General features: G+C 38.0%; 1 protein-coding gene across 4 annotated transcripts; it reads left to right on the forward strand.

The window, feature by feature from the left end:
- The first annotated feature begins 3,731 nt into the window (after nt 1–3,731).
- Nucleotides 3,732–17,155, forward strand: dgkab (diacylglycerol kinase, alpha b). Of its 4 annotated transcripts, none has more exons than XM_034139324.1 (25): nt 3,732–3,872; nt 4,677–4,758; nt 7,003–7,079; nt 7,544–7,688; nt 8,107–8,181; nt 8,325–8,374; nt 8,640–8,714; nt 8,828–8,944; nt 9,117–9,234; nt 9,434–9,522; nt 10,940–11,050; nt 11,144–11,242; nt 11,355–11,405; nt 11,751–11,840; nt 12,036–12,109; nt 12,248–12,322; nt 13,004–13,089; nt 13,170–13,259; nt 13,362–13,540; nt 13,621–13,685; nt 14,437–14,527; nt 14,617–14,797; nt 14,940–15,060; nt 15,291–15,351; nt 15,781–17,155. In XM_034139324.1, the coding sequence occupies exons 2-25, from the start codon at nt 4,686–4,688 to the stop codon at nt 15,859–15,861; spliced, it is 2,274 nt and encodes a 757-aa protein (XP_033995215.1). In that variant the 5' UTR covers nt 3,732–3,872; nt 4,677–4,685; the 3' UTR covers nt 15,862–17,155. The 4 variants fall into 4 exon arrangements, with proteins under 4 accessions (XP_033995215.1, XP_033995216.1, XP_033995217.1 ...); XM_034139325.1 differs by having other exon boundaries at nt 11,751–11,825; XM_034139326.1 differs by lacking the exon at nt 11,751–11,840 and having other exon boundaries at nt 3,733–3,872.
- Nucleotides 17,156–18,277: the final 1,122 nt, after the last annotated feature.

Consider the following 18,277-nt stretch of genomic DNA (forward strand, 5'->3'; position numbering starts at 1 on the left):
CAGCATACTCTGGTCACCAGCATCCATCTATCACCAGCTTATGCTTGTATTAAATATTCCATGCTGGAAGCTTACCAGTATTCCAGGTGACCAGCATACATTGTTTAAATACTGGTATGATTATTTAAACCAGAGAACATAAATATATTACAAAGATTCATTGTGTCATGTATTCTGGTATCTACCAAAATAAAGACATTGTAAAGTGTTCATAACAGTATTTTAATTTAAAGTGGACCTATCATGCTATATTTAAATGATATATTGTAGGGTCATACCTATATAAGGTATATTTATACGTTTCTGTTTTCAAAATACCAAACAGATCATGCATTTTAGCCATGCCTCATTTCGCTCTATGTGCTGTTTGCTGTCTACGGGGCTGATTCTGTGAGCTGCAGCTGACCACGCCCCCCTGCAGGAGAGGGGAGCCATGCTCTGATCAAGTCAAGAGGGGGAGAAAAAAAGATCTCCGTCCTCCGTGTTTTATTTATATATACAGTCTATGGTTTTATTATATTATTATAGGCCTATAGAATCGTTATTCATTTGTTTTAAAGCTCAATAAATAACAAAGAAGACCTTTGACCGGCACTTTTCTAATTTTGTCCGGAAGATTTAAACTTTAACGGACATCTTGACCGGCGAAAGAAACTGAAACTGAAACTCTGCCGCACGGTCCCCTCGTTCCTTGGAAGAGGCGGAGAGGTGGGTGTTTGTCATCTGCTGGTGGACTAACCGGAGAGAATTACAGTGCTTGCCTCGACGGGGAGGGATTGCATTGAATTAAAGCAGCGGGAGCAAACGCTTGCCTCTGGGAGGGAGAAAAAAAGCCACAGCGGAGAATAAACAAAAGGGTAACCATGGTAACTATGGGCGGGAAGTCTTCTTCGCTGCTTTTGTGGCAGACTACAGCGCCACGTACAGGCCTGGCATATGTACTACAGCGTCTCCAGCGCTTTCGAGCAGCAATGGCCGGCCGTGGCCCAACCCCACATTCCCCTGATAGGTGGAGAGTTGGCCCAATAGCCGTAGCGCCACTTCTGTGATGTCAGTCAAGTGTTCAAATCTGGATCAGTTTTTATCAGATCCGTTGCAGCCCCTTTTTTAGAGATTTGGGTATGGAGGAAAATAGAGAGGGTTGTGTTTTCTGACACTTGGTGAGTTCCCTGGAACACCGGGGACACGTATTCATGTATAAAAGACGTACAAAAGTGCATTTTGCATGATAGGTCCCCTTTAATAAATAGCAATAAATATCTAGTTAATATAATAAAATACACAGTAACAATACAATAATTATACAAATAACAACCAACCTGCAAATCAACCTATAGGCTACATCAAAAATAAATATATTATCTAAAACAGATGCATTTGATTTAAAATAAAAGTAATAAATATAATTCAATATGTAAATGGTAACAAAAACAGTAACACTATGTATGATAAGAAAAAGGCAACAAATAAAGTGTTTTTGGTTTTTCCTTGTTCATGTCCATAATGTTTCCCGTTGTGTAACGTCCAGCCTTTCCCAATCTGGCCTGCATTTCTGTCTGTTGAAGCCACTTCTTGAAGCAAACTGAAAATAAATGTACAGATATAAGTACACTGTAAAAAGAAAACTTGACATTTACGTTAACATTTGGGCTGCTGTGGTTGCCAGAACTTGACCGTTAAAGTATGGTAAAATACATTACAAATTACAGTTGGTTGGCATAGACATTACAGTCAACAATTGCTTATGGTTATTTACAATGGCAAAAACCAATAGAGCTAGTGTACACTACGGTGCAGCTGTATTATCTGGGAAATAGAAGAATCGGATCAGGATTCGGTATTGGCAGACAATCAATATCAAATTAATCTGATCATTATTAGCATCAGCATTTGATCACCTTTGTCGACTTGCAGCCTAAATACAAAGATAACTCCACTCCTCTCCTATACCACTCTTACCTAAGCCTTGGTAGAACTAGTGTCCGAGTCCAGAACTGACTGAAGACATGTGGAACAGAGGACAGGCATGGTTCTATGTACAGGGAACTGGAACTTTGAACAGGTGTTTTCATCTTTTCTGCCTGAAGATTCACAACTTCTTGATCAGGTGTTTGATGTGGGCTGGCATGATCCTTTCTGCAGCGATAAATAAAGAAAACAAAGAAAACATTATTAATATTAGTAAATGATGCTAACAACAATAATATTGGTATAACTATTGATATAGCACTTACACAATTGCAAAGTGATTCTCACAACAAAAATAAAGAACAAAACAATATCAACAATAAAAAAACAAATTATTATAGGAATGTTAAAGGTGGGGTAGGTAATTTTGGAGAAACCAGCTCGAGTTCGCTAGAATTTGAAAATACACAGCCGGAACAAATCTGCCACTTCCTTACAGAGCCCCTCTTCCAACACACAAGAACGCGCACATGACCAATGAGGGCACAAGATAAGTTTGTGCACAGATGGAAGGCTGACAGGCAGGTAGGCCATCCGGTTATTTTAGCCGGGCCGGCTAAAATGGTCGTGCTTTTTACAGTACTACGGCTTCCACAGATGACATTTTTGTATGGATTTTTTGTCAAAGCACTTAAGATATTCATTGCTATCGGGATGTTAAGAGCATTCCATGGAATATAACAAAAAGTGTATCTCGAGCCGATTTCTCAAATTGACCTACCCCACCTTTAAGAGACAAAGAAATTATAAACATTCTAAGAGGCTGACTACAAAAGCTAGACTCAATGGCTCTTGATGACATCAATGAGCATTCCCAATAGACCAGCATCCATGCTGGTCTATGCTGGTTTAGCTGGCCAGGCTGGTCTTGAACCAGCAAGAGGGGGGGGGTGCTAATGGAGCCTCGCAGCGGCGAAACCATGCCGCCCCACACTAATTGCGCCGCATAAGCGCATAGGTGCGCCGCATCTTCGGCTCAGTTGAGGCACCCTCCGCAAGATGAGGCCCCCTCCGCAAGGTGAGGCCCCACGCAGTCTGCATGATCAGCCTAGGGAGGGACGGCCCTGCCTTTACTTATGTACACGTTTGAGGTGTAATTTGTTTGGGTATTTTCCATATCCTGCTTTTTGGATGACATTATGATGATGATGGAGGCCAGGAAGCATGGACTTGCAGTGTTGACTGGTGGATTGATTTCACTTATGTGTACTAGGATTGGGTCCAACTTATGTTACTAAAACATGTCTGGATGATGTCTTTAAGTGTCAAAGTTCCTATTTTAATTTTGAAACAATCCCATACAAGGTTAATTTAGACTAAGACTCAACAAACAGATATGCAGAGAGTTATTTAACGGCTTGTTTGTTTTGTATACTATTTAAAGAAAGGTCCACATTAAATACAATTGACATGTGACTAATTTACATGACAGTCATGTGATTTCTAGATCCCATGTGTCAAACATGTTATGTGAAAACTGTTGTCACATGTTAGGCTATGTTCACCCTTCCTTGCACTATATACATGTTATATTGCTCTTTTAGTTGGACACTTGCCTCAGCATATGTTATCTATATTCCATGTCACTCTGCCCCCTTAAAAAAAAAAACAGCTCACAGATTGATTTGACATGTTGGCAGGGTCAAATAAATCAAAGTGCGCGTGCTTGTGTATGGCTATTTCGCTTGTGTGTGGTAACGCGCGCAAGGCGGTGCCACTAACAGTAATTATGTCTGTATTTAAGCTCCTCCTCTGCCCTATTCCTTAATCTCCTATATCCGCTAATACCACCAGAGACATTTACTCACTAGCACAAGCTGTCGTCAACAAAAACATCAACGTTCCGTGCCGTGAAGCTCCGAGTTTGGGACACATTTGTATTTGAAGTCTGACGAGAGAGGAAGGTAAGGAGCCTTCAATTGACTTGGTGTAAATAAACTTGCCTCGCCCTCAGCCTTATCCCTCTTCCTGTGTGGATGTCTGAACACCTGTGCAGCACTTACTAGAGCAAAGTTAAAAGCAGTGGCTGTTACTCAGACAGATAGCTTCACATTATAATCCTATTTGATGGATGCAGGTTAGGGTTAGGGTTAGGGTTGCTGGTTAAGCTAGAATGATATTACAAAGTGTTTTTTGTGAGATAGGAGACATATGCAGAGAATATTGTTGGACACATTTACCAGCACAACCAATGCCTCGACAAGCTGCTGTTCAATTAAATATGCTCTTCTGTTGGCGGAAGTTTTGTTTCATTGGGTGCCGACAATCAACCTAGAGCCTGATCCTGCCTGTTATTACTGTTGTAACTTGATGTGGGCCGATCCTTATGTTGTCAAATCTTCTAATAAACCTCTGATTTATTTACATATTTCTAAAGGTGTCAACTAATCTGTGCATGACTGAACTCTTTGAATGTGGAATGATATGTCTCTTTGTCACTGGTTGACAAAGATTCCTCAGCTATCAAATAGTCTAGATATCTGAACAGACTCTCTAATGAGTGTATTTGAAGATGGGAGTGTTTAAATATGTTTTTTGCAATCCAAGGAATGCATGCAAACCAGTTTATATGCGTCACTCACTGCCAAAACAGTGGAGGACCTACCTTTTAAATGACACAGTATACCCCTTTGGTTGTGGAGGCCTCTGTTATGTTTAAAGCTTTGTGTTGGTGTCCTCCCACGGCCTCTTATTTTCTTTTTGCTCAGCCTCAGGACATGGCCTCCTCTGGTGATGCAGAAGGATCTCTGACTCCTGTGGATTTTATCCAGCTGCAGCATTACATGGAAGGTCAGTTTCACCTCCTCACTCATTTCTGTAACTAATGGGTTTACAGAGTAAAACAGATAATTAAACAATAAGAAGACATATTTTAAGGACATGTATTCAGATGTGAGACCTATGATTTAGAGGTCAGTTTACATATGTGTTTGATGAAAAAGCATTATTGCAAATTATTTTAAAATACTTTAATATATCGTAATTTCAGTTGAAATGTAGGCATCAGGACAATACATTAAAAATAAAGTAAATTCATTATGCATTTCTCTCTTCTCACTTTATTAAGAGTTTATATAATATCACGTTTTTGTATAAATTCAACTGCCTGGCTGCTGTTTTTACGAGCAGAATTGAAAAGATCTGAATACTTCTTCTAGCATTGAGTGTTTGGAAGTGACCACACAATGGTCAGTGACTAGTTGTAGAAAAAAAGAAAGACATTAAGACATGAACTATACTTGATGAGGAGAAATACACACTTACACACTTATATAAATCACAACCTTCTTGTAATCTTATGTTTTAGCTTATACCTCCGGTACAGAAGAGGAAAATGCTGAAACACCTGAGCCTGTGTGATGAATAAACATTCTACATCTAGACTTGATGGATCAGAGACTTTAATGAGTTTTAAGCTTCCTTCAAACTTGAGAATGTCTCCTTTGGGAGATCAATCGATATTCACAAAAGGGAGAGCAGCAGTAGTCACTAAACATAATTGAATACATGACTGGGGAAGTTCCTACACAGTAAATTTCTCTGAGTAAAATTGACTCAAATTGAAGAAAATCTTACTCTAAAAATATAACATTTGGTCCCAACCTATATAGAGTAAAATGTACTCTTTGTTCAGAGTTGTATTTTTAGAGTTCATTTTACTCTATTATGTGCTTAGATTTGACTCTGCTTAATGGTTATTTACTCTATGTAGTGTATATTAAAAACAACTCTACTGCCATTTTACTCATAATAGAAGGTAATTTTACTCCCAATCGAACGTAATTTCACTCCAACTAGAAGGTAATTTTACTCCCAATAGAAGGTCATTTTACTCAGAATAGAATAAATGAACCATAATGATCTTTACAATAAAAAAGGTCAATAAACCAAAGTGCTTAAGGAACATGAGTGGGCGTGTGTGAAGCTGACCATTGAGCGGCCCAACCAAGCAAGGAGGCAGAGGCAGAGGCAGAGAGTTCAAATACAACCCGGTGTGGGCATTTATTCCTCTTTGTGGTACAGGATACACAGCCTCAATATGACTGTCTCACGTGAACACAGTCACCAGCCACCAGGACCTCACACACACACACACTAACAGGAAAACAGAACCTAAATACACACAGGACTAATCAAACCAACAAGACACAGGTGAGGAGGGAGGAGAAAACACAGGGCACCAGGTGAACGCAATCACCAGCAACAGACAAGACAGGAGGGGGAACACTTTTCAAACTAAAACAGGAAACAGAGACGGACAAACTAAAACATAGACAGATTGTGACAAATATATGCATAAATGACATATAATCACATGCTTCCTGTGCAATGTTTTAGCGTGGAACAAATGAATATACTTCGCCAATAATGAAGCTATATAATCCGTAACGGAGACCGAGATCTATGGCCCCAGAGATCACCTCCGTTACAGCGTGGTCATGGTTTAACTCCAATAGAATTGACTCTGCATTTTTGATCGCACTCTAGAAGCTATGAGTAATAAATACACTCCAAAATGATTAAATATCACTATTTCAGAGCAAAATAGTAATTACTCTGGAAAAAATACTCACCAATATTTCCTGTGTAATCATTAAATTGCTTCTTAAGGATCCTTTGAGGATCATTCAGCAATAACTAAAATACACAAACAACAACTCGTAACTGTAAGTACATGCGCCAGACTTCAAACTAGTATTAGTGGATAGAGAGAAGCAGTCAGCAGGAAACTAGAAGTTGAGCGGGGCTAAATATATTCTCTATACACTCAGAGGCTTTGAGAGAATTGAAATGGGCTTTTAGTGTTACGTTGGGGGGGCAGAGGGTATTTGCACTGTTGGATAATTGATGAAGGGATAATTACACTGGACCGTAGAAAGAAAAAATGTACGTCCTTCTCTACAAATAATGATGCTCTTGCAAATGTGTCCTTGTTTTAACATTTATATTATAAATGTGTAATTAAATTGAATTATTTTTGTGTGACCTTTATTCTTTTGTTTATTCACTCACTTTCTGTTGTTCTCTTTGCAGACAGCAGTTTGAGGGTGAAAGACGTGATCAAGGAGTTTCACGCCGGGGGTCGGCTGGCTCAGCACAGCTTCGGAGAGGTGAGTCATGCAAAGATCAATGATACACGTATTAAGTCTTTATTTGACATTTGTACTACATTTCCTGAAAAAAAGGTTACATTTAGGTGTTTTTATAATAAAGGAAACAGGGATTTTTACAAAAGAAAATCTTCTTTTAAAATCAGGATAATACTTTTCAGGACAATGATATTTTATTTGATATATACGTAGATTGTTTTGCTTAACTACCTACATATCACATTTTGAGCCCCTCCATTTTTGAGCCCTTCCTATTCGTTACATTTATATTTCGTTGGAATAAATGTTATTTTAGGTAAATTCATTTACACTTAACTCCATGGTCTTGTAATGAGTTGCAGATTAAAAATGTTCTAGGAAATTATTAGGGGATTATATAGGCCTACAGTAAAATGAAGCATTGCAATTAATATAAATGTTACACTGACACATTATTTGTTTTGACTTGACACTTCTCTTCACAGTGCATGGATGCAGTGGGTTTCTCTCTCTTTCTCAAGACCTACCTAGAAGTGGACGACTTCCCTGCAGATTTCTGTCAGCGCCTTTTTCATTATTTTCGACACGTGGATCAGGATGGGTCCAATAAGTGCTCTCTGCCTAAAGGAGGTAAATCATGTTAAAAGCCCTATATCCTTTTATATAACAGCATAGAGCAGGTGTTAAGAGTTAAAGCTCTACAGTCATCAGCTCTGAGTGTGGCTGGTAATGTTCCACATAACATACTGTAAATAATCAAAGGAAGAAAGAAAGAGTACTTCCTGTTGGACGCTGTCCGCCGCCCACCTGTTTGTTTGTTTTTATCTTGTTGTGCTGCTTCATAGGAATGAAGCCGTGGGCGTAGAAAATCTTTGGAGATTACTGCACCTATTCCAAAATAACCAACGTTTGACTAAATACTTGCTCTTATAGTTTTATTGCTACAGTCTAACATTTTATTCCGGAAGGAAACAAAACTAAGACTTGCTGTTTCAGACCTCAGTAATATAATAAAGGGGTCTGTATTTCTATATTTCTTTGTCTTAAGGCAGGGTCTCTCTTCGTGACGTGTCCTGTTACTTCTTGGTGCTGGAGGAAGGACAGCCACGTGAAAAACTTGAATGTGGGTATCATCTTGATTTGATCATTTAACAACAAGTTTATTATATTGCAACTGGATTTAATGTACATTTTTGATTGATTTGAACATTTTGAGGAGGAGGATAAATATGGCTGAAGCACTGACTGCCTTTGTTTTGTTTGTAGTTACTTTCAAACTTTACGATAAAGACTGCAACCAACTCCTGGACAGCTCTGTAAGTTACTCACAATGACTAACACACACTATTCACCTAGAACAGTTGACATGTGTTCATTTATTGTTGCATTTAGTTCTGCAAAAAAAGTCTAATTTACATTTTTGTTGTGTTGGTCTTAGACCTACAGTATAGTAACACATGACCCTCTTTAAAGTAAAATGTAGAGCACACAGCATACTTGTCAGAGGTAACGATATCTTGCACATTGAAAAAGAAGAACATGTCTACTGGGAATACAAAATATGTTATTTTTCTCCATCAGGAAGTGGATCGTATAATCACCCAGATGATGCGAGCTGCTGATTACCTGGGATGGGATGCGACTGAACTCAGACCAGTATGAGTCTCATTTTGATGTCTTTTTCATTTAAAGCTTTAAATAATAAATATGTTATCAGAAGCAGCAGTTAGATAGTAAATAACAAGCTTTTTTTTTTTGTCTGTGTACAGGTGCTTAAAGAAATGATGACAGCGTTCGATGTGGACGACAGTGGGTATGTCACTCTGGAGGAATGGGTGAAAGGAGGCATGAACAATGTGCCTTTACTTGTCCTGCTCGGACTGAAGGTAAGTGAACAAGCATTTGACACATAAAACACCTCATGTCCCCTCAACACCCCCTGTTTTGTCAGTGTTGCTCGGGTTTAAACAGCTTAAATTGATCGCCTTTGCTCTTATTGCAGTGTGGTCTTCTGGGGTTCTTTCTAATTTAGTATTTCTTTCTCCCGCTCCCCTGCAGATGACAGAGAGGGATGGACAGCACATTTGGAGGATGAAGCACTTCAACAAGCCGACCTACTGCAGCGTGTGTCAGAACATGCTGCTCGGCCTCGGGAAGCAGGGACTCTGCTGCACCTGTAAGAGCTCAGCGCCGCCACCAGGGGGCCGCCACGCACCGCACACACTGCACAAGTGAAGAGGAGTAGTCACACATTGTGCCATTTGCTATAGAATAATAATTCCTAACCCTACTTATTCACCGTACTACTTACTTATTATTTTTTTCATGTGAGCTCAGTCACACCTGTAACAATTGCTCTTCTTCTTGCCCCTCAGGTTGCAAGTACACTGTCCACAGTCGATGTGCCAACAAGAATCCTGAACCCTGTTCTCGTACCTTTGTGAAATCAAAAAATGAGATTGGTGTAAGGACACACACAAACACTTTATGAACATTTCCTTACATTGGATTTTTTGTCATTTTTGAAATTTACATTTAAATCAGCAAGATAAGTTTAGTTTTTTTGATATTTGTTCTTTTCCATTTATCAACATAACAACAACAAAGATACATTAAACTTTCTTTCAATACTTTTTTTCAACATCAATTTAAATCAGGCTGCTGAGAAACATATCACTTAATTCATGTTGGTTATAGGGCTGCAACTAACTATTAGTTGCATGTTCTGCATGTCTGCTCAATGTCCTGATTTGGCACAATATGTGTTTCTTTTATTTTCCGATGTATGTTTATTCAAGCACAACGGAAAATCTGTAATACATCTCATCAGTTTACTGGCCAGGTTTCGTCTGCTGCTTCCGGAGGTTTGATTTGCCAGTGTGCTTAAGGGGTTTTAGATCTGTTGATGCACGTCTGCCTGTCATTAGTTTTCCAAAAAAGATGATACGTCTAACAATGTGCATAACTTCCTCAGCTGCTATAAAGAGGGTGTGCTCTGCGCTAATTCTCTTAAAGTCAATGATAACATCATTTCCCTGAAGTCATTCAGGGCTGGGCTGGGGTTTGGCACCGCTCGAATGAACATCCAGTTGGTCCTGGGGCGAACGTTTAACATCATGTAAAGACTTGCCTTGACATTATGGGTAGAAGAATGTGTGAACGTCAGTAATTGTTTGGATTTATTTCAGGAATTAGAAGAAAAAAAGACATAAAACACTGCACATTGCAGGATTAACAATATCTTATAAGATATATATATCTCTTGATCATAAAAAATAAACAATTTTTAAATGTTTAGGGGTAATATATAACTTATTTAGTTATAGTAAGTAGAAATAGTCACTAAAGTACTTAAATGATTATTTAAGATATACTTTATTAATCCCAAATTGCGAAATGCAGCAGCATGTAAAACAAAGTATTGCACAAAATTAGAATTAAAACAGAGTAGAAAATGAGCAAGTATACAATATAAACATCTCAAAATAGAAGAAAAATCAGAACTAAAAGAATGAAAATATAAAAGTTGACCGTGAAGATACAAATCTGTAAACTATGACAAATAAAACACTATTGAAGGGCTAAATGACAGCTAACACAATATAAAAGTGGGATATCATTTACATTTAGTGTGCAAGAATGGCATATTCAATTAAATATAAATATAAAATGTACAGTTTGAAGTTATAAGTCCAGTTAACAAAAGAGAAACTATCATCACTATCATACTCCCCTCCCCTGTCATCTTCTGGGTCATTTGAAACAGACAACAAAGAATGAGTTTTAATCTTGCTATTGATCAAACTGTTTAAATGAATCTCAGAAAGTAATGATATACATATTTTCCTGAACACTCTGTTTTGCTCTCCTCTGTGTCTCAGATTGCGGCTCACGACTGGATCAGAGCGGACTGTAACTCCAACAAGTGTCAGGTCTGCCACAAGAAGATCAAAACTCTGGCCGGGAGGCGTTGTGTGTGGTGCCAGGAATTGGTGAGGAGTGTGCTCATGTTTGGAAACACTGAAATAATTAGAGAGGATACATTTTTTTTTATATATGCTCGCTAAATGTTGTCTCTTTTTAAGCGTCACGATGAGTGTATTTTCTCCGGCTTATCGTCCTGTGATTGTGGGCCACTAAGAGATCATATACTGCCTCCGTGGGCCATATTCCCCATCTCAAAGGTAAAATTAGCAACACAAGGAATGTGCTTTACCAAAATGTGAAATATTGTCAGTGAATTGTTTGTGGTGTAGTTGTTAGAATATTGTAATTTAATTTAACTGTATTTTTCAGGAAGAGGACAGCAGCCTGTTGAATGTCACCCCTGACGGCCACATCCTGCAGGTCTGCGTCATCAAATCTTCGTCAATCAAAAAGACATTTTATTCCTTATCCCACTGTACACCCATGTTTTCTCTGTGAGGTTTATTTCAAATTGCCTGCTCAAACCACCATCTGCATATCATTGCTTTTGGGAGATTCTCCACTTTCAGTGATTCATCGTGTTAAAAAAGACTGGGCCAATGCCTTTGTAGTCTGTTTGATTAAGTAAAGAAATGTGACATAAAATACGAATAAAAGCATCATCAGCAATATTTTGACAATATTAAAGCAACACATATAAAAAATAAATATTAACTTTGGGATGCATGTTTTGATATTTCCTGTCCCTCATTATATGTTCACAAGGGGTTGTCGCTGAAGGCAACAAAAGGCCAATCATTGGTTGCCAATTTCTCCAGGACAGGACACAAAGAAGCCATGGTGAATGGCGGTCATGTATAAACCAAAGCTATTTTCTTTAAAAACTCAACATTTTCTGTATCAACAGACAGCAGAAGTTTGCATGATGCTGCACCACAGAAGCCTCACTCAAAGCATGTGTTCACACATTAAATCCTTACAATATGTACGTGTTTTTCAGGTGATTTACATTATCTATTGGATCTGAATCTGTCATGTTTTCTTCTTCAGATCGATCCGGTTTCAGACAGGCACCCTCTGCTGGTGTTTGTGAACCCAAAGAGTGGAGGAAAGCAGGGGGAACGGTAAGCAGATTCAAATCTCCATATGATGGTGACATGTTCTTTACTCCTAGTGCCAAAGTGTTCTACTAATTCTCATTTCATTTTTGGAATAGGAATATCCTTTTCATTTGTGTGCTTCCTTCTCTGTTTGTTCCACAGAGTGCTCAGGAAGTTTCAGTACCTGCTGAACCCGCGTCAGGTGTACAACCTCTCCAACGGGGGTCCTGCATCAGGGTACTGTACACTTTCACCACCATTACTGTACATATGTACGCCCATGTCTTCAATGTTTTACAAACATACATGTAATACATAATAATTGTAAATGTAAGTGCAATAATGCTATTAATAATGCTTAATAACAATAATGATAATTCATTATAAAAGCCTTTTATAATGACTACCAAATACTAATAATAAATACTAATAATAAACTGAATACTGGCCTTTTATTGGCCAAGAGTTATTTTGAAATGTAAGTCCCTTTTTTGTAATACAATAATATATTCTTTTGTATGGAATTATAACCATTATATTCATAAATGGTCAATGGTCATATTATTAAGAACATCACAAAACGTTCTAAAATTATTGTTTACACTTAAAGCATACAACTCCCACGGAGAATAACTTAAAATCACAATCACATTATAATCATAGGATAACAGTGCTAATGATGTATTACAACTATGAATGAATGAAACATGTGACAATTACATTATATCACAGTTTTAAGTCCTTTTAACTCTTTATAAAATGCTTAATCATTTGTTATAATTACTGTAATTGTGAATATTTACAAGCGATATTATCTATAATTAGAAAGTGGTATAAGCAGATTTGAATGCATTTAAGGTTTTGTAATAAAGCATTCTAGACAATGAGCTTAATGTCATGTTTTCTTTGTTTCTTCAGACTTCACTTCTTCCGCAGTCTGCATCAGTGCAGGATCCTGGTGTGTGGAGGAGACGGCACCGTCGGCTGGCTCCTGGATGCTATAGGTACTTAGGGTCCTTTTGGGGTTTAGAGAGGTAATAAAGGAAACCATCTATAAATGTAATAAATGTTCCTGTGATTTCAGACAAAGCAGACCTGCAGGTGCGTCCTCAGGTGGCTGTCCTGCCTCTGGGCACCGGGAACGACCTGGCCCGCTGTCTGCGCTGGGGAGGAGGTGAAGCCCCCAGCACATTACCTCTAAACATCACTGAGGTGTTGTGACTAGCGTTGGAGCTCTGTGTCTTACCCTTTCTGCTTCTTCTGTATCTTGTGAAAGGCTACGACGGGTCGAACTTGAGAGAGATCCTAAAGGAGGTTGAAGCTAGCGAGCAGGTTCCCATGGACCGCTGGAGCATCCAGGTGATACCAGAAGACCCCCAGGACGCAGAAGACCCCCAGGACGCAGGAGACCCCGTGCCCTACGAGATCATTAACAACTACTTCTCTATTGGAGTGGTGAGTCACTGCCAAAGCATGAAGGAATAATGACATTAAACATTTACATTTCTTAATGCCCTGAAATGTGTGTTTGACAGGATGCCTCTATTGCACATCGTTTCCACTCCATGAGAGAGAAACACCCGCAGAGATTCAACAGCAGGTGAGGGTTCGGAATTGTAGAGAGAGAGACAATTGACAAAAGGATTGCACGGCTTTTGCGTCATTTAAACATGCACAGATAAGGCAAACATAAATGGTGTAGTTCTAAAAACATCAGTAAAGGTTAAATGTTCCCCTTAGGGCTGCTGATTAAATAACATCTCCAGTATCCTCTCCTTTTTGCCTTTTAATTAGTTAATTTGCATACATTTTCTGGTAAAATGTCCCATTTCTATACATGCAAATCAGCATCATTGGGGTACAGAATATCATAACAAAGATCAGCGCTAGTAGGCACATGTAGAGAAACTGTTAGCGTCTTCAGAGAGTTGGTGGCAACAGAAGCAAACTTATAAGCGGTTTCGCTCAACCTTATTCATTTTGCTATCGAATGATGGTTGTGTTATGAAAATAAACAATTTAAACTAAGAATAAATTACATTTAAATAAAAACAAAAAATAAGGTTTTTAAAATAGAATACACAAATATGTTCTTCCTTCTTTCCCAAGTTATTGGCTGACATCTCTCCCTTTGCTCTTTTAATTGCTTTGGCCAAGTTTTAATGGCACTCACCACCCCATATGATAATTGGAGAAAATAAATCAAACGCAATACGTTGTGCGTGTGTTTACACTATAAAATCACAAGTCCATTATCTTTTGTGAACCAAATCTTGAGAAGGGGAAATCTATTCTTTGTTCATTTTAGACTTTTGAAAAATATCTAACGTGAAGCTCTCTTTTTGTATAAGAATGAAGAACAAACTTTGGTATTTGGAGTTTGCCACTTCTGAAACCATCTCTGCCACTTGCAAGAAGCTGAAGGAGTGTCTTAGGATTCAGGTGAGATGTCTATAAGTCATGTAGCAATTTTAATTTTAAAGAAGTATTTGTACTTCACATAATAGCTAATCTTGTTTTGCCTCCCCCAGTGCTGTGGGAGGTCTCTGGATCTGAGCAGTATGTCCCTGGAGGGCATAGCTGTCCTCAACATACCCAGCATGCACGGAGGCTCCAACCTCTGGGGCGAGTCCAAGAAGTGTGACGGTGCTCTAGAGGCAGAGCACAGCGAGGTTATCACTGACCCTGAACTTCTTAAAACAGTCTCTCAAGGTCTGTACTATCTTAAATCACCACATTTATTGTTTCTAAATATTATCTTGACGTTATGGCGTTAACCTGGTTTTATGATGCTGATTCAATCTTTTACAAACAATTTGAACTTGATCTGTGTGTGTTTCTCTGTGTGCTGCAGATATCAGTGATAGGCGTATGGAGGTGGTGGGGCTGGAAGGAGCCATAGAGATGGGACAGATCTACACTAAAATGAAGAGCGCCGGGCACAGACTGGCACAGACTTCCCAAATCACCATCAGGTTGTTCACTTTTACCTACAGGGGGCTGACAATAATAACAAGAATACATGACAATATGAAACAAGAACTACAAGAATGTATGTGGCTGCTGTTTTTGATTCCATTTTACTGTCTGATGTTCTGATTTGTAATCCCTCTCTATGCCATCCAATGTAAACAGAGAAACACTTGACATATGGTTCGGGTAAAGTATATTTAAATCTGACTTTCTCTATCTTCCCTGTGTGCAGGACAATCAAAGCCCTGCCCATGCAGATTGATGGGGAGCCATGGATGCAGCCTCCGTGTACTGTAAGTGATATTAACCAATCCAATTCAGTGCCAAGAGACGTTACATATCAGACTAGTAATTAAACCCAGTGGTTAGAGCATCGTAATGAACAACAAAGTTGTTATTATTTGTAGAGTTATTTTCAAACCTGTGGCCGAGACACATGGCTCGTACAGCATAGATAAAATAAACTGAGATTAACCCTGATTAGGGCTATCAAGGAGAACGAGTTTGAAGGCTACTTAATATTATTTGAATTTAGAAGTCGATTTTATCCAATGTGTATTACAGTTATTGAGACATAAAAAAAAAAATCACATTTATGATGATGATGATGATAATGATTATTATTATTATTATTATTATTATTATTATTATTAGCTGATGTGATATTCATTATTTTAAAGGAATTTCAAGATTCACCAATATTTATTTATTTGTTATTATAGATCCACATAACTCACAAGAACCAAGCTAACATGCTGATGGCTGTACCAACAAAACCAAGCGGCTTCTTTCACCTCAAATGAACCAACACTTCGTGCTCCAGTCTGCTGAGGGTCACAACAGAACAACTTTATTATTGTGAATAACGCAGAATGGGGGGTTAAAAGATATTTGCTTTCTGTTTCTACTATTAAGTATTATTGTGTATTGTGTCTTTTGCACGTAATCCATGATATAATTCTACATAATTATAAGTGCAGACAGCTTGCCAGAGAGAACACTGACCAAATCAAAGTCAGTCCACTGTTATTGTGTGCCAAATGTAATGCAATCCTTTTTTTTGTGTTTGTAAAAAGAAGAACATAGAATGTTGTGTATCTTGAGTGTATAGATAAGAAATATCATTGTTTATCAAATGTTGTGATAGCATTTTTGTATTTACAATAGTGTATTGCTGGTTCATCTGTTCCTCCTAATGCAGCTGGTGCAACCTGCTTCACTTTATTCAACAACACTGTACTACCTGTCTATTCTCATGTCTTTCTGACTGAAAGAAAAGCATGTTAAAGTGTTTACTGTTTCTTAGATAGTCGAAAAAACTGATTTCAGAAAGACCTTGATTGAATGTGAAAGGACTTTTATAAAGATTTGCTCGACAGTTATAACTGTCAAAGGCCAGAGGGAGTTTGATACATCTCTTCTAAGATGTTCCACATTTGGTTTAAAAAGACAGCATTCAATTGTATTTTATACATCAATGTACCCTGGATAGTAATGTTAGTTTCATACATGTTGTTGTCCTGTAACTTTGCCAAAAATGTATTTCTCTGCATTAAGCTTGTCACAAAATACACAGAAACTTTCTGAGACCTAATGAAACGAGATATTACCAACCTAGTATCTATGGATATTCAGTCTTGTGTTGGATTTTCAGTTTGCTTATATACATGTAACATGATTGTCTTAATGTTCAATTGGTCATCCTTTGCCTGTGACTTGACAATATTGCATACTCTGTTTCAGTAGGATGCTTATATAGCATAACATTGTCCTCTTAATTAATTACCATCCGTCACACACCTACAAGTGTGTTTGTAATTCAGTGTACATCCTCTCACCTTTTAACACTTGTGAAGATCTTTCTGTATGTTGCAGGTGAATATTGAGCTATAAAAGGTTTGGTAACAATGAAATGAGACGCAAAAAGATGCTTCAGTATTTATTATGCAAATACAAACCCTCCATTTTCATCTAGTTCTTAAACTCTTTTAGGAAAAAATGTCAGTTTGCCCAAATTTTTACGGGGTCATTTAAATCCTTTATCTTAATAATGTGCTACTAAATGGAAAAGAATAAAAACATCTAGTATCATGTGTACTTCCATGTGTATTTGTCATAAAGTATGTTAAATAACATTGCTTATATTCCAAACTATCAGACTTGTGTTTTAATTTGATGTATTAAGTGTATGCACAACTCCTCTGCATGCAGCCTACTTTTCAAAAATCCCGAAACTAAGTTGCTTAAATCCCCCTAAAGCCCAAGCATGGTAGCATACAGTGAGGCAGGATTTGCATCAATGTAGGAGGAAAAGCAGGAGGAATAATCCAGAAGTGGTGGAGAGAAGTGCCAACAGAAAACACGAGGTTCAGTGTAGATGGTGTGTGTTTGTTTGAGACATCATTTAGTTTCAAGGAATACAGAAACAGGAGTACTGTTTATCGTTTATTTATTTGATCAAAACGGACTTAAACAAAGAAAAAAAACATTTAATAATAAGACACAAGAACCCAACTCACAGCGGTTTGCTCCAACTGCAGGTTATTTCCTCTGATGAATACTATCATGTGCTTCTCACCTTAATGACCCCTATCACTTTCTTCATACTACTACTACTATTGAAACTAGATCACGCCCAAAGATCCCCTGAGGGTTAGGGTGTTTGTGTTCCTGGTAGTTGTCGTGGAGAAACTACTAAATTAGGGGTATTAAGTGATGCTTAAATGGATATTGTCAAATGGACATTTGCAGCTGTGGCCGTGACATCAATGCTGCAGATTGACCGTTGATTCCTGTATGTTGTAAAATGGTTTAAGATTTCACATCTTTTGAATTCAAAGTGTAATTAGCATTCTCTGTGGGTCAGTTTGAAGATCTGAAAGTGGTCAGAGGATTAATTATGTTGAAAGAAATGCAGTCGGTCTCGATGGGAGAGACTCCTGTAAAGAGGGGTCTTTCTCTTGTGATAACTGTCTATCGTGAAATGTATGCAACATAATGAAGTGTTTATTCACAACCACTTAAAAAGGGATATTTTATCAAATAAGTCCAGCGTTAGGCCTATTAATTGTTAATTGCTGAAACTGCATAATATCAGTGTTTTATTTTTCTCATTTGTGTTTTGTGTTTACTTTATTTACTTTTTTTTGGTCAAATGTGTTAAATGTACATTTTTATGATTCTTTAAAAATGTGGAAGCCAGGAAGACTGCTTTATGGC

Source organism: Trematomus bernacchii, unplaced genomic scaffold (assembly GCF_902827165.1).
Source record: "Trematomus bernacchii unplaced genomic scaffold, fTreBer1.1, whole genome shotgun sequence".
In the NCBI taxonomy this organism is placed as follows: Eukaryota; Metazoa; Chordata; class Actinopteri; order Perciformes; family Nototheniidae; genus Trematomus; species Trematomus bernacchii.